Source organism: Calonectris borealis, chromosome 9, assembly GCF_964195595.1.
Source record: "Calonectris borealis chromosome 9, bCalBor7.hap1.2, whole genome shotgun sequence".
Taxonomy (NCBI): domain Eukaryota; kingdom Metazoa; phylum Chordata; class Aves; order Procellariiformes; family Procellariidae; genus Calonectris; species Calonectris borealis.
The window spans coordinates 16583552-16597391 of NC_134320.1; the positions used below are offsets into that span (position 1 = coordinate 16583552).

The 13840-nt window shown below is 46.8% G+C and overlaps 1 protein-coding gene across 1 annotated transcript; it reads left to right on the forward strand.

Moving 5' to 3' along the window:
* Positions 1 to 3473: 3473 nt before the first annotated feature.
* On the forward strand, positions 3474 to 13355 carry UTS2B (urotensin 2B). Its single transcript, XM_075157639.1, has 5 exons — positions 3474 to 3624; positions 5890 to 5991; positions 9026 to 9063; positions 10387 to 10480; positions 12216 to 13355. Exons 1-5 carry the CDS (start codon positions 3501 to 3503, stop codon positions 12239 to 12241), a joined length of 384 nt encoding a protein of 127 aa, XP_075013740.1. The 5' UTR covers positions 3474 to 3500; the 3' UTR covers positions 12242 to 13355.
* Positions 13356 to 13840: the final 485 nt, after the last annotated feature.

Here is a 13840-nt window from a genome sequence, read left to right on the forward strand (position 1 = left end):
ATACAAAGCGGTCTGGAAATCTGCCACTGCAAGCTGGCTCTGAAAAGTAGCCCTTTCATGTTCTCTTGCTTTCAGCAGCTCAACACTGCCTCTTGCATCTTATAAGTCACCCAAAACCCATGCTGAATTCCCCTTATCTGAGGCTTACTCTGAAACAGTAAACGTTACTGCTTTGGGGTTAAACTAAGGTTAGGTTATTTGGGGACTGCATCTCTTCCAGAGGCAGTCCTAGCTTCATTAGAGCTAACAGCAAAGCCCAAAGTGACTTCAGAGAAATTGGGATTTTATATAACATACCTGAAAGCCTTCACCACTCCAAGATCTCCTCGTCTACCTGGCAGAGAAGAGGAGTCTATGCACAGAAAGAAGCTAAACATTTTAAGGAAGATGATGCCCAAGAGCAGCAAGGGCCAGCCGCTCCCTAGGGAACAGGGAGCCAAAAGCAGGGATGCTGCCAGCAGGATGGGGACCTATCCCAAGGGATGCAAGCAGGGCAGGCCCAGAGACAGCAGCCAGATTCAGTCAAGAGTCCCAGTGATGATGAGGCAGATCCAGGATCAAGCTGGAAGTCAATCCACTAGTCAGAATGAGGCCTGTTGAGAGCAACCAGGGTCAAACACAGCCCAGTGAATGCCAGATAGGTCCACACTGACAGAACATGTCTGAGGTCAAGTAGGGAAGTCAACCTGCAGGTCTGGGTCCAGATCAGTAGGGGCCATGGGCAGGCAAAGACATAGCTGAGCTGCAGACCAGCACTCCTCCAACATAGCTCAGACAAAAACAGAGGTGGTCCAGGGCTGAGCTTAAATGGGGCTTCTCCGCCTATGGGCAGAGAGGGTGGGTGGAGGCCCCAGCTGCGGCTGCTCAGGGCTGTTAACACCCTCAGGGCCCTGACACGCGTACTCATCTCTCTCACACTCAGAGCTGGCACAGCTGAGTTTAGTAGCATCTCAGCTGCTTGGGCCAAGTCTGCTCCATTCCTGCCCTCTGGATTTGTTGGTTTTGTCCACCCTTGTCAATTTTCCAGTTTGGTTGTGTTTGATTACCTGAAGTCTGCATAGCTTTATGAAAAGAGAAACTTCTACGTGAAGAGGATTAGACAGACTAAGACCATGGCAGGCAGATGGAGCTCCCATCTTCATGTTCTCGTGATCTCTGAGTTCTAGACACAAGTGCTCAGTGGGTGATGTAGAAGACATTATCACTGAATGAAGTAGTAGGGAGAATATGGAGACTATCTTGTTTTTCTATGGAGAACAAAATATGTAAGAAGAATAAAATTCAATAGTATTTCCAGCACCCAGACAGATGGGTTAAAAGCAAAGAAATTTTCCAGGTGGGAGTCTTACAGAAGCCCAACACTTCAAATCAACCGTCTCGTAATGGAAACAAATGCAAAAAGTCCACTAGCGTCTGGCAGCGGCTGTCAGGCATCTATCCACCCACCCGCTCACAGCATCCAGTAATCCTCCCTTCTAGTATGTAAATGTAGAATGGCAGTCCTTCACCTTCACTGGGGCCCTCACTTGAAAGGACTTGCACGCTGTATGTTAGTTGCTTTCAGGGCTGAACGGTCACAGTGACCCAGAACTGTAGTTTCTCCGCAGGGAAAGAGGAAAGCCCAGGGAATAGCTCATCTTCCTGAAAAAGCCTGCCAATAGCCCATGATACCTCACAGCCACGGGTAGGAAAAAACAGTCCAAGATCTATGGATTCTGCATAGACTTAGATGAGATGGGGAAAACCACGATCTATATCAAAGCAAACCCAATTTCACAGCAGATATCAGGACAGAGTAGTAAGGACCTGGAAAGCCCTTTAATACCAAGTAACACTGGACTTGATCTTCCCTTAAGAATATGGTTTTGAGTCTGAGCTACTATTGTCCACCCTGGACTCCTGTGCAAGGTGGTGCTCATCAAGTTATGGCCTCTGTTTCATGGGGGCCGCTCACTACTGACCAGTTTGAAACGGGCGGCTTAGGGAGACAAAAGTGGCTGGAAAAGTGTTCCTTGTAGGACACAGGTGTTCTTCAGTCCAAACAGAACTTTGTGAAGGAGAATGAAGTACTTCAGCTGATTGATCACTGGTTCACAAGACTGAGATAAAAGACAAGTTTGGTTTATTTATACATATTATATCTGCAGGGAAAATTCTGGAATATTTCCTCAGTAGAGAAGTATTCCTTAATGGAAGCATCACATTCATTTTCATAGGCACTTCTTGCAAAAAAATCTGAGCCTCTACCCCCTCATTTTTAAAAAGTAAATATTAAAAAGGTTATTAAAAGGCTAGTCATCCTATAGCTATCCAAGGTGCACAGCAAGTTGTAGGGAGAGCTGGGAACCAGAAGCCAAAAGCCCAAACATGGAAATGATATTGTCTTTTAGTTAAGATGAAGTGCAGGTACCATCAGATGAAGCTCTGTTGGGTAATCTGGCATGATGTGGTGTCAGAAAAGCACACGAGGTGAGTCACTAGGAGTGTATGTACAAGTCAGAGCTTGGCCAAAGTGTAGTACAGATGATTCAGCTCTGCAGAAGAAGCAGAAGAGAAGAACAAAGTTTAGCGCTGGTGCTATTACATTTGTCTTGGTAAGGTTGTAATAGAAAACTAGTAGCAGGTCCCTGATCAATAGTGATGGACAGGCAACAAATAGAAGCCAAACCAAGATATAGTCACAACCTGAGAAGACATGGAACATGTGCAATATGCCTCAACGCTTTGCTCTAAACTAATAAAATACGGATGTGCAGCCAGAACCAGCATCTGACCTTCCACTTCTTTTTTTCCCCAGGAAAAAAACTGAAGACAGTTGCCCATCCTTGATGTATTCCATATCTGCTGCCAAATCTGCACTCCCCCACTCAGACACAATCCCAAAATAGGGTGTGATGCCTTTCCCGTTGACAAAGCCATAAGTCACGGTGAGCAAGACACACTCGACATCCTCCAATCAGCTAAATGAAAAGAACTCTCCCCCTCTGTTTTCCACCACTTCAGCACTCATTATATCTCACATTAATTAATATAGGCACTAGGAAGTGAGATGATAAATTACAAAACCCCATTAACCTGATTCTGTCCAAACTGGTGACATATGGCAACTTGTATGTTAGACAAATCTTCCTTGCTACCGTGGGAGTCCTCATGTCTGAACTCCATTAAAGCAGCAGCCCCGAAAAAGTATTTTTAACGTATGTACGTATGGAATGTATATCGATGTGCATGGATGGTGCATGCCGGTGGGAACATCAGAATTCATTAGATCAGTCTGATATGAGATATATTGAACAGGTTCCATCTGACGTCTGTTACTGGGTTGTTCTGTCCACTCCCAAAGGAGTGAATCATATTGACAGGTTGAATTATATCTCAAGAGATTTTTTTCTCCCCTCCTCCAAAGGCCATTTGCAATCACGGCACATCCACTGCCTCTTAAAAGTGAGCTCATCTGGCACTGGGTTGCATTGAAGTCCTCCACCGTGCCTGAAGGAAGAATGCTTTTGGGTGGTGGGAACGTGGAGAAGATGTGGTCTGTCCAGCTGTCCCTTGGAGTGCTAACCATCTTGACCATGACTGTGTATGTCCCGTCTACACATGGAGAGCCTTTTTTACTACAAGGTAAGCTGGAATACAGACTAGCTGACACAGGTAGGTGGTTATCTTTTTTGCTTTGCTTTGCTGCTTGTCATGGCCACGCAACACTTGCTTATCCGTGAAAGAAAATAAAATGAACCTTGAGCTATACTAAACAATCAATTAACATGGGTGCTACCCAGAGACTTGTTCATATTAGCATGAGCTAAAGCTGTCCATCTGGTCTGCAGCTGGTTGTATGACACATTCTGCTAATCAGTAAAAATATCAGATCTGGTGAAATCTGGTGAGGGTAGCTCTTTTTCTCCCAAAAGAAAATTTCCAAGGAAAAACATTAAAGTATCAGAGGGTAGCAATTCCAGTATGCACCATATGAGATTTGACAGCTCATAAATGTCAGTAGTAGGGTGCTGCTGAACTTTTTTTATGCACAAAACTTCTTTATATGTTCTTCTCCCATAATTTAAATTAATCTTAGCTTGAACTTATTCTGCAGGGAAATGTCAATCATTAATCTTCTTTCTTAAAGAGACTTGGCAGTAGAAAAAAAAAAGCAGCTAAATATAGGCTTGAAAATAACATCGCTTTTCATATTATTTTTCCTCTTATATCACCTATTTATTTTTGTAATGACAACCAAAACATTCCTGAGGCCACTCTATCCAAATACTGCTTCTGTTTAGTTTTTACTAGAGTGTTTATAGTTTTTTTTTTTTCCTGTAGCAAATCCCCCAAATGACTAGAAGTAGCTATTTTAAAATCATAACTGTCTTCCAGTCTTAGGAACGAGGTTTATAGCACTCCACGCTAACTGCAAGTTTTACACAGCGTGTAGCTCTGCTAAGTCACTCGGGTTTATTTCTAGAGATCACAATCAGGACCAGCAGCTTCAGCCGCAGTGTGAGGCAGGGTTGAGCCTGGCCAAATACTTGGAGCATCGCTTTGGCCAGGGCCCCTCTGCTTCTGCAGATTTATGTGACTTTGGCTAATAGAGCTGATTCCCACATACTCTTGAGCATCCTTGAGGCTCATGTGGTACAATGTTTTGCCTCGTGTATCAAAAATAATTGCATTCATCCCATCACTATGTAGAACTGATGTAGCTATGTAGAACTGATGGCTATATGAGACCATTTTCTCCTTTCTCACCTCCTTGAAGGGAGTGAGCAGAAGTCCTAAAGATACTGGAAGAGAAAATAAGCCTTTCTGCATAATTTCTTCGCATTTTCCATTGATTCTGTAGGCATCTTCTAGGGCTTTTCAGGGTCTAGGTGTGGGGCAGCGGTGTTCAGACCAAAGGTTTTGGGGAATGGCCATTCTCCCTGCAAAATCTGGCTCCCATTCTGTCATTCTCAAAAATGAATGCAAATTTCAGATGATTTCAGATGAACCTGGAAATCTGTTCAGCAGAGCTGGGAGGGTCTCAGAGCCTTCAGGACTCTGATTAGTCCTATCCCCTGTCTGTTGGTTTCTGCTGAACCCTTGAGTTTCACAACCATTCATTTGAGGGCGTAGCCACAACCACTAAAGCAAAACCACTGAGAAAACTCCCTAAAGGGGCCTCATAGAGAGGCCCAAACTGCTTTAGGACAGCAGCTTGGGGAGGTTTTTCCTGGAAAACAGAAAAATTCTGTGTGGCCTACAGCTACTGTAAGAGGCTTCCTCAGGGATAAAGAGGCTCCTCCACAATTTGGCTCTGTCCAGGAAGAATCCTTTAATACCGCTGGCAAGCAGAGCAGCCCCAAGGCTGAGTGAGCGCAAGAACAGACTGCAGGGCTGCAGGGCTTTTAGCTATGGTACCCACACGTCAGCCGCGTGTGGAGCAAGTTCCCACCTCTGTCGGCCCTGGGAAGGTGGATGGGGTGAGGGGGGAGCACCTGCAGTTTTGAGAAGGGAGGCTCTCGTGGGTTGCTGTCTGGCTTTGCAGAGGCATCCGCTACATCTGCCTTGCAGAAGAGGTCGGGACTGTCTAAATCAAGGTGGTGTCTCCAGCTCTCGCAGCCAGCCATGCTGATGAGGCTGCAGTGAGACTGGCCAGCAGCCCGGAGCTGGCAGGGAGGGCTCCCCCATCCTGCACCCTTTCACTGCAGCCCTCACTGCCTGGACATTTTATTCTGTGCTCACGCATCTTCATCTTCCCCCGAGCTCCTTCCACCCTGACAAAGTGCTGACAGGAGACATTTTCCTTCCGCTTCTTAGCCTTCTTAATTTTTGTTTTAATGTTGGGGGCTGGAGGGTCCATCCTTTTTGTCATTAGAGATCGAGAAAGGTGTGTTTTATGTGCTGCAGAGAACCGAGTGCTTCCGGAGAGAGGAGACACAAATCACGAGGACACCCTGCTGACTCTGCTTCTTAATAAGAAGCTTGCATGGCGGAGACCAGAAAATATTGGTAAGCAAAGGGGATGGGAGATCTCAGCTTCTTGAATCTGTGTTTGCATGAATGTAAGGAACCTGCTCCTCAGGTTCCTCAGAAATACCGACTGCTCAGAAAGTGGAAGCACCCAGTGTGGTGCCTACACGTGATTAATGCCAGGTGTTCTGCATCGTGGGGCTCCTGGACCTGATTTTGCAATGTGATGTAAAGCTGTCCAAAACCACACACCCAAATCCTCAGACACTGAACACTGGGCTGCCAAGGGAGCATGTGTGTGTACACAACTAATAACTAGAAGAGATGCTGCTGAGTCCCTGTGCCCCGCTACCCCAGAGACGTTGTGTACTACGCCTGGGGCACGGGCCAGCCTTGGGAGTCACCTCTCCACCTACACCCCATACAGCCCCATGTGCTTTGGCGATACAGCTCGGTGTCTGGCTGGCATGCTAAAACCAGCAGCATCTTGTAAGCACACGGGGCAGTGGGGCGATGTCAAGATTTTGCAGAGAGCATACGGCTGAGATCCCTTGGGGTCAGGTGTAGGTTGGGACAACAGTCGTGGGAGCTCCAGGCTGAGCCTGAGCCCCTGCTACTGCTGCAAGAGGTTGAGACAAGGGGCTTTTCCCACACAGCGGGGAGGCCAAAGACGGGCCACGTGGAAGCTTTTCCTGTCAGTGCTCTGTGAACAGGCACCAAATTTAAAGCCACCCACATGTTGCGACAGCCTCTAAACTCAGACCTGCTAAAGAGAAACTTGGGCTTTCCATGACAGTACGCACAGCGATCACAAGCGCCATATGGATTACAGGGGTCAGCTATTCCCACGGCCACCGCAGCCAGGGGAGGGTTTGGGCCGTATGTGGTGGTCTCAGAGCAGCAAGCTGCCCTTCCCTGTGAAAACAGCCAAGAACAGGGCCCAGCAAAAATTTTGTTATGAAAATCCATTCGTCAAAATCACTCAGTGCTCTTCCCCAGTCCCTTGTTAATGCAGTGAGGCAGTGGTTAAACAATCCTGGGACAAATAAATAAACACAAATAAATCAAGTCCTTATACTAACAAAGGCTTTCTTCCTGCAAAGGGGATGCATTCAAGAAATAACATTTTTATGATTGGTTTATGGATTATTGCACTTATTACTCCTAGAGGAAAGGCTGCATTTTATGCCAGACAATTGAATATAATGAATCTCTGAGCAGAGCACAGACAGAGGATTTACAGCAGGCAGTTTCTCAAGGCTTCATCCATAAATTAACTTCCTTCCTCCTGCCTGAGATAATCTGTTCCAAATTTCCACCGCTGTTCATTTTCTATTCATAGCAGTCATTGGCCAAGCTTACGGTTTGCGGAGTCGAGGAAAAATAGGCACTTGAAACTCTGAAAGAGGTGAAAATGTGTATTGTAATAATAATTATAATAATAATAATAACAACAACAACAACAACAATAATAATCTCTTAAGTGGCACTTTTCACTTGTAGATATGCAGGCCTGGCTGTCTCTATCTTATGGATATGTAAAAACTTGCTTAAGAGAAATCTGCCTGAGGTCATTGCTGGCAGTGCCAGGAACAGAGCCCCCACCTCCTCACTCCCAGCCCATCCCCATCCCCATCCCCATCCCCATCCCCTCCCCATCCCATCTCTCGAACTGAGCCCTGATGTAATGGATTTGCTTAGGAACTGCTGCTTTTTCTGTTGGATGAATATCTGTCAGAAAATATTCAGGATTTTTCAACTGCATTGTTTCCTTCTCGAAGGAGAAACTGAGAAGGCAGTCAGCTCTTTCTTGGCACCCTCCTGCTCAGTTTCAAACGTTTAAAAAAAAAGCCCAAATCTGGTGATGTGTCTGTGTGCTGAAGTCTTATCTGATATCAGGGGGAATTATGTCCTAAATCCCCTTGAGATGCAGACCAATGCCTGCTGCCACATTAGGAGCAGACAAAGGAGGCAGCTCCGGGGCTGGCTTTTGGCTTTCTTGTAGGGCACAGCAGAGACATTCTTTAGCTCTTTCCTGGCTCTTCTGCTTATTTTAGTGCATTTTTTTCCCAAACTGGCACTTAAAACCAGCTGATCGCTTTGTGTTTCCTTCCCAGGAGAACTGCTGTAGTCCAGTCACTCAGCTTTGACTGAGCTCGGTTTTTTCAGGGTGCTTTCCATTGTTTCAGCTATCTTATTAAAAAAAAAAACCTGTTTTTGACATCAATTTGAGTCTGGAATGAGGTACCTCAGTCCTCAAGAGGAGTGAGATTGAAATCCCCTATTCCTTCCTGCAGCTTTCCCTATTGCTAGTCCAGGCCCTTCCCAATTCAGCTGGAGGATTTAGGTCCTATTCATAGGCACCTAACTTTCCCCTTTTCCTGGATGGGATATCTCAGGGCAGCTCATTCATCCATCTGCATAATTTTTTGACAGTCTAGTACAGTACTGCTCAGCCTTGAGATCTCCAAGTCTGATCTATGAAGCTGCTCCCCAGGTCCCTGTGCTCCCCTGACATTTAGAAGCGTGAAACCCATGCACTCACCGCTACGTTACTTTTCCTGTTGCTCCACTCTGCCAACCCTGATGTTTGCTGACTTACAAAGCAATAAGCTATGCTAGGCTAAATCTGTGTCTTCTGACTTCTGCCTGCATGGGGGTAAATAAGTCAAAGGAAGCAATGGGAGTTCGTATAAAAGGCCAGTGACAGAAAAGCCAGCATTACGGACTTGCTGTTACCAGGATGAACATTAAAAAGCAGCAAAGAGGTTCACCTGAGCTGGTATCATACAGTACGTGACCTTGTTGGGCCAATCCCCCTAGAGCATGGTGAATGATAAAGAAGCCTCCCTTGTAATGGAGAATTAGGATAAAGCCCCATAGAATTCAGCAGAGAAAGCCTGCTTTTCTGTCACCGTTTCTGCTACCATAGATTTGGAGATCACTATCAGGAAATAAATGATAATTAGGTCTTTTTTTGTCAACCACTGAAGAGGTTAAATGAAGAAACTGTTTTGGATTTGAGCTTTGGGAAGCAATGCAGATACTGATGTTACTCTCTCCCTTCTTGCAGATTGGGAGCTGGCAAAGAAGTTTGAAGAGCTTGAACAGGTGAGAGGAGCAAATGCAGAGACACATATATGCATACTCTTGCATGAATAGCTAAACAACTGACATATTGCCTTTATGCCCTATTCTTCTATCTTTACATCCTACTACTCTTCATTCTGCTGCTATAATGTAAGCGTGTATCACACAAAGGGAAAAGCAGAACTTGGGCTAAATAGCTGCACAAGCTGGAAAAGATAAAAAGAGAGCAAGGCTATAGACTAGTGCAATAAAGCTGAGGCAGCTCTTGCCTCTGCCACCAGTCAAAGGCCAGCGAAGGCTAAGCCAGGAAAAAAATAGATGCCAAAGGAAATCTCCAAGAAAAGGGAGGGAGAAGAGGAGGTCTTGCTGCCTTCCTAGGCATTGCATCAGTTGGCTGCCTCTGGTAATGGGCTGAAATTAGAGGGATAACCACTGCACACCTAATCCAGACTGATTTTTGTCTGGGCTCTTTACTAGTAAGGGAGGCCCTACCCAGGGTCAGACCCTGCTGTGCTGTGCTGTGCACACACACACAGGGAGCAAGAGGAAGCCCCGTCCTACACTGAGTTTCCAGGGACAGGGAAAGGTGTGCAGGAACCTTGACATGGCTCCCACTATGCCCCAAACCCCGCAAGCAGTGGAAGCCCTTTTTACCCTTTCTCAGGCCAGGTCCAGCTGTTGGCGTGGATCCTGGAGGTCCTGCTGGGTTCCACTTGGCACTTGTCACTTCAGACTGAAAACCACAGTGTGGCATGCCAGACGGGAGGCTGCCAGTTCCTACCCTAGCCCCTCGCTCCAGTGCTGAGGGACAGTAAGCTCTGGCTTCCTGGGAACGACACTGCCAGAGCAGAAGTCTAGATCATGGCCATAGATGTTCCTCTAGCTACAGATGGAGAAGAAATACTGTGGACTTTCCACATTATAACCAAGGGATGTTAGCAAGAGCTGGGGGGAAGGGAGGGGAGGGACAGCCCAGAGCAATGGAGAAGCAATGTTCTCTGCTGCAGTGGGTGGATGCCTGGAGACCTCTTGCCCCAGCACTGACCTGACTCTTAGCGGTGCAATATCGTTCTACACAGCCTCCTCTCCACAGGGATTTGCACCCTGGGGTGGGGGGAAAGAGCACACACTGCTGCCACCAAATAAGCAGCTTAATGGAGGTGCGAGTGCTCCAAAGGCAGATCCTCCTGGAATGGTCCTGCTCCAGGGAAGACCCTGTCCTCCCCAGTGATGCTGTCAGCCAGGCTGCCTGTACCTCCTGCCTCTGAGCCGCCCTGCGCTTGCCAGCACGCTATGGCCCTCGTGGTGAGGCATTTGTTTACTGCTGTGTTTGTTTTTAAACAGCTGGAGAAGTTGAAGGATCGGCTCTCAGCTGAGGAACGGTCAGAGGTGGCCTATGCCTTGGAAAGTCTCTCAGCATCCCAGCCCAAAAAACGCGGTAGGTTTTGGGTTAGAGCCCTGCAGCCATTCTGTCCAGCTCTCATCTCCAGGGCTTCCTTTTGCAACAAAGACAGTGGCAGTAAACCTGCCCCAAATATGCTGAAAAACAGGTTGGCAGCTGTTCTAGCAGTCCTGGCCCTCTCTTGTTAATAGCTGGCTGGTTTAGCAGCTGGTGAGAAGGACTGTGTACCCAACCCTGCCTGCCATCGGGGCAGATACACTGGGTCTGCACACCCAGGACCTCACTGGAGGCAGTCAGTGTTGCATCCCTCTTTTCAGAGAGGAACATGGGGTTATATGAGCAATGAGTGTCTGTCCTGGAGGGGCTGAGTTCTGCATGAACACGTCCCCGCAGCGCACCCATCGCTTTGCTCTGAGCACAAAGCTAGTGCTGAAGGCATAATGAGGCATGTGGACCGCATGCATTCCCCTCTGCCAAGGTCACTGCCTCCCTACAGACAAAAAAGGAGCACTTGTTTGTGCTGCTGAAAAGCAGCTAAAAAGGATGTGGAAATCAAGCAAGAATGCAGGGAACTAAGATCTGGTAGGTTCCCAGTTGGTCTCCAAGCTTTGTCCAGTCTGTATCCAGACTCAGGAGCGTATTGCACCAGTGCTCCTGCAAGGCTGGCCCTGACAAGCACATGGACAATGCTGTTCACACTGGCTTTCAGTGGACTCTTCCACAAAGCAGTGGCAGCTGTAAACCAGAAGACACTGATGACAGATCTGGCCTAAAAACAAAAGAGCTAGTTCTGCCCTTACCCCACATGCTCTGTGCACGTGCAAGCTGACAACCTGCCAGACAGCCAAGAGAAAATCCCTTTGTGCAGGGCTTGCTTAAGTGCTTTGGTGATCCTTAGACAATCTGCAATTTATAAGCAACCCTGGAGGCTGTCATTAATTTGGCTAATCTAATTCATGCCCCCACCAGTCTGGAAGGTTCAAATGTAGATAAAACTCCTTCCCCCTGCCAGGTTTAAATCAGATTCTGCCAGAAATTAAAGCAGAGAATCTTTGCCTTCATCTAAAGTCCTTCCAGTCTGGGAGGAGCTCGTGTCTCAGCATGAGCACTGCTGATTCAGTAGAAGCTTTCTCCCAAGATCCTGCTTTCAAAAACCAGGCAGAAATCTCTTCTCATTCTTGACAATAGGAGACCCACACAGGATTCAAAGAACAGGGCATGTTGGTGATACAGCTATTTTTTCCAACACCAAAATATGCATCCTTCCCTAATCTAGTCTTCTTAGAAGATCCAACAGAGATCAATGTTGTTTGGAGCAGAGTGATACAGTGACTGGGTTTTAAAAAAAAATTGTAAGGACCAGATCCTGTCTCTCCAAGTCAGTATCCTGCTCTTCCAGTCAGCCACAGGTGAGAAACCCTGCACACACCTCTGAGGCAGCAAAACTGCTGGCCAGGAGACAGGAAAGAAAAAGCTGATTCCTGATATTGCTGAACTAGAGCAAAAGGAAAAGCAAACCCTTATAAATCAAGCAACACAGAAACAACTTTTAGACTCCTTAATTGCACTATAAGCAGCTACAAGAAACACCTTCTAAAAGTGTTATATGAAATCAAAGCTGGTTATTGAGATGTGCCCAGAAACCACAATGCTGGCTTCACACCCCAACTCTCTCAAGTCATGGGGCTTTTGAAACCCACGCCAGGGCTAGAGCGGGAAGCTGGAAAAAGTTCCTTGGATGCTAACATCCTTCTCTTGTATCCCTTCCCAGCCTGCTTTTGGAAATACTGCATCTGAAGGCTTGCCAGCACTGGAGGATGAAGATGAACCCTTCCCCAAACTGCCTTGCTGGGTATTAATATGTTAAGAGTTTGTTGTGTTCTCTCATTGTGCTGCTAACTTGGATGCCATCCGCCATGACCGCACCACAGCCAAGTCTAACAGGGACCGTGACAGGAGCTGGTAGCCCACTACCACTCTCCACTGTTCCTTCTTTCCAGGTTTAACCTACCATGATCTTCTACTTGGGAGATGCTTCCCAACTTTCCTTGCTGTCCTGTGTGTGCTGCCACTGTACACTCTTCCCCTTCTCACCAGGTCCCCCGAGGCACCAAACACTAACTCAGTTCCCCTGAGCTTGGGGCTCTGCCCACATCTGCAGACGTTGCTCACGGTGGTGTCTGGGTTTCCCGTCGCCTCCCACGAGCAGGTCTGTGATGACCTACCACCCGCTGTTGGGACAGGAAGGCAGACTGGGTGTCATGTGAAGGGCTCAGGGCTGCCTGCCTCCGCTGGCTGAGCCAGAGCTGTTCCTCGTCGTGTCCCGTCAGCATACACAGTAGGTTTGGGGGAGGACAGGCATGGAAGTCTGGATCCTTTGGATATCATTCCAATAAAGATTTTCTGTGGCACAGAAGCACATGCTGTTTTCTTTCTCAGCCCCTGCAGAGGCTCAAGGGGCAGCACATTTCCCTTGATGTAGGCTCTTATGTTAATGGTTCACGTGAAGTTTACAATGGTAAAAAAGCTCCTATTGAACGCCTAGGTATAGCAACACTGGCCTGTTCTACTGTGCCTGAGGAAGAGGCCCTTCCTTTTGACCAGAGTTGGGTCTTCCTCGTGGATATTTGGGGGCTGCTGTCCTCATAGGACTGGACCAGACCCACAGATTTCTACCTACTCACCCCAAAGAGATGTTTTGAGCAGAGATTTCAGGCTCATCTGGCTGGTCAGTGCAGATGGTAGCTGGCTTTTTCTATCGCAGAATTATGCCTGTCCCTGTCCAAAAGGAAGATCCAGCAGTGGTTCCTACATATATTCATCTGAAGTCACATTATCCACATTTATTTGCAAAAACAAAGGACCATGTTCCCAAAGGTGTAAATTCAGAATAAATCCTGATGTTAACTTTAAGGTTTCCAACAGTGTAAAAGAGAGCAGAATCCAGTAACCAGTGTGAATGTGTGGACTGATCTTGACTAGAATTGAACTGTCTCTCCAGCCCTGTCGAGCCATGCTATTTAACCGTAGCTTGCATACTATATATTCTTCAAAACTTTACCTCTCCCAAAGCTGTAATTACCATGCTCCATTCATTGCCTTGGGCTCTGGCAAGAACCTCACACTTACCACAGCAGTACCTTGTATGTACTTCATTAACAGGAGACCTATTCATCCTATTACAGGCCAAAGCTGGCATCATATATAGAATAAAATCAGCTTGATTATATCAGTGAGGTCTAATGACATGCAAAATACAGTTTGCTGTTAACATTAATTCTTTGTCATTTCCTTGGTAGTGATTCAGAATTTCCCATTTTCCCATTGTTGCTTTTGTGCAAGCGGAAAGGTACGTGGGAGCATACTTTCACGTACCCTCACAACAGCCCCAAATCC

Coding starts and splice junctions, on each gene's coding strand:
- UTS2B (XM_075157639.1), top strand. CDS start 3,501: ATGCTTTTGGGTGGTGGGAACGTGGAGAAGATGTGGTCTGTCCAGCTG. Junction 3,625..5,889: donor AGAGCCTTTTTTACTACAAG/GTAAGCTGGAAT, acceptor TATGTGCTGCAG/AGAACCGAGTGCTTCCGGAG. Junction 9,064..10,386: donor AGTTTGAAGAGCTTGAACAG/GTGAGAGGAGCA, acceptor GTTTTTAAACAG/CTGGAGAAGTTGAAGGATCG.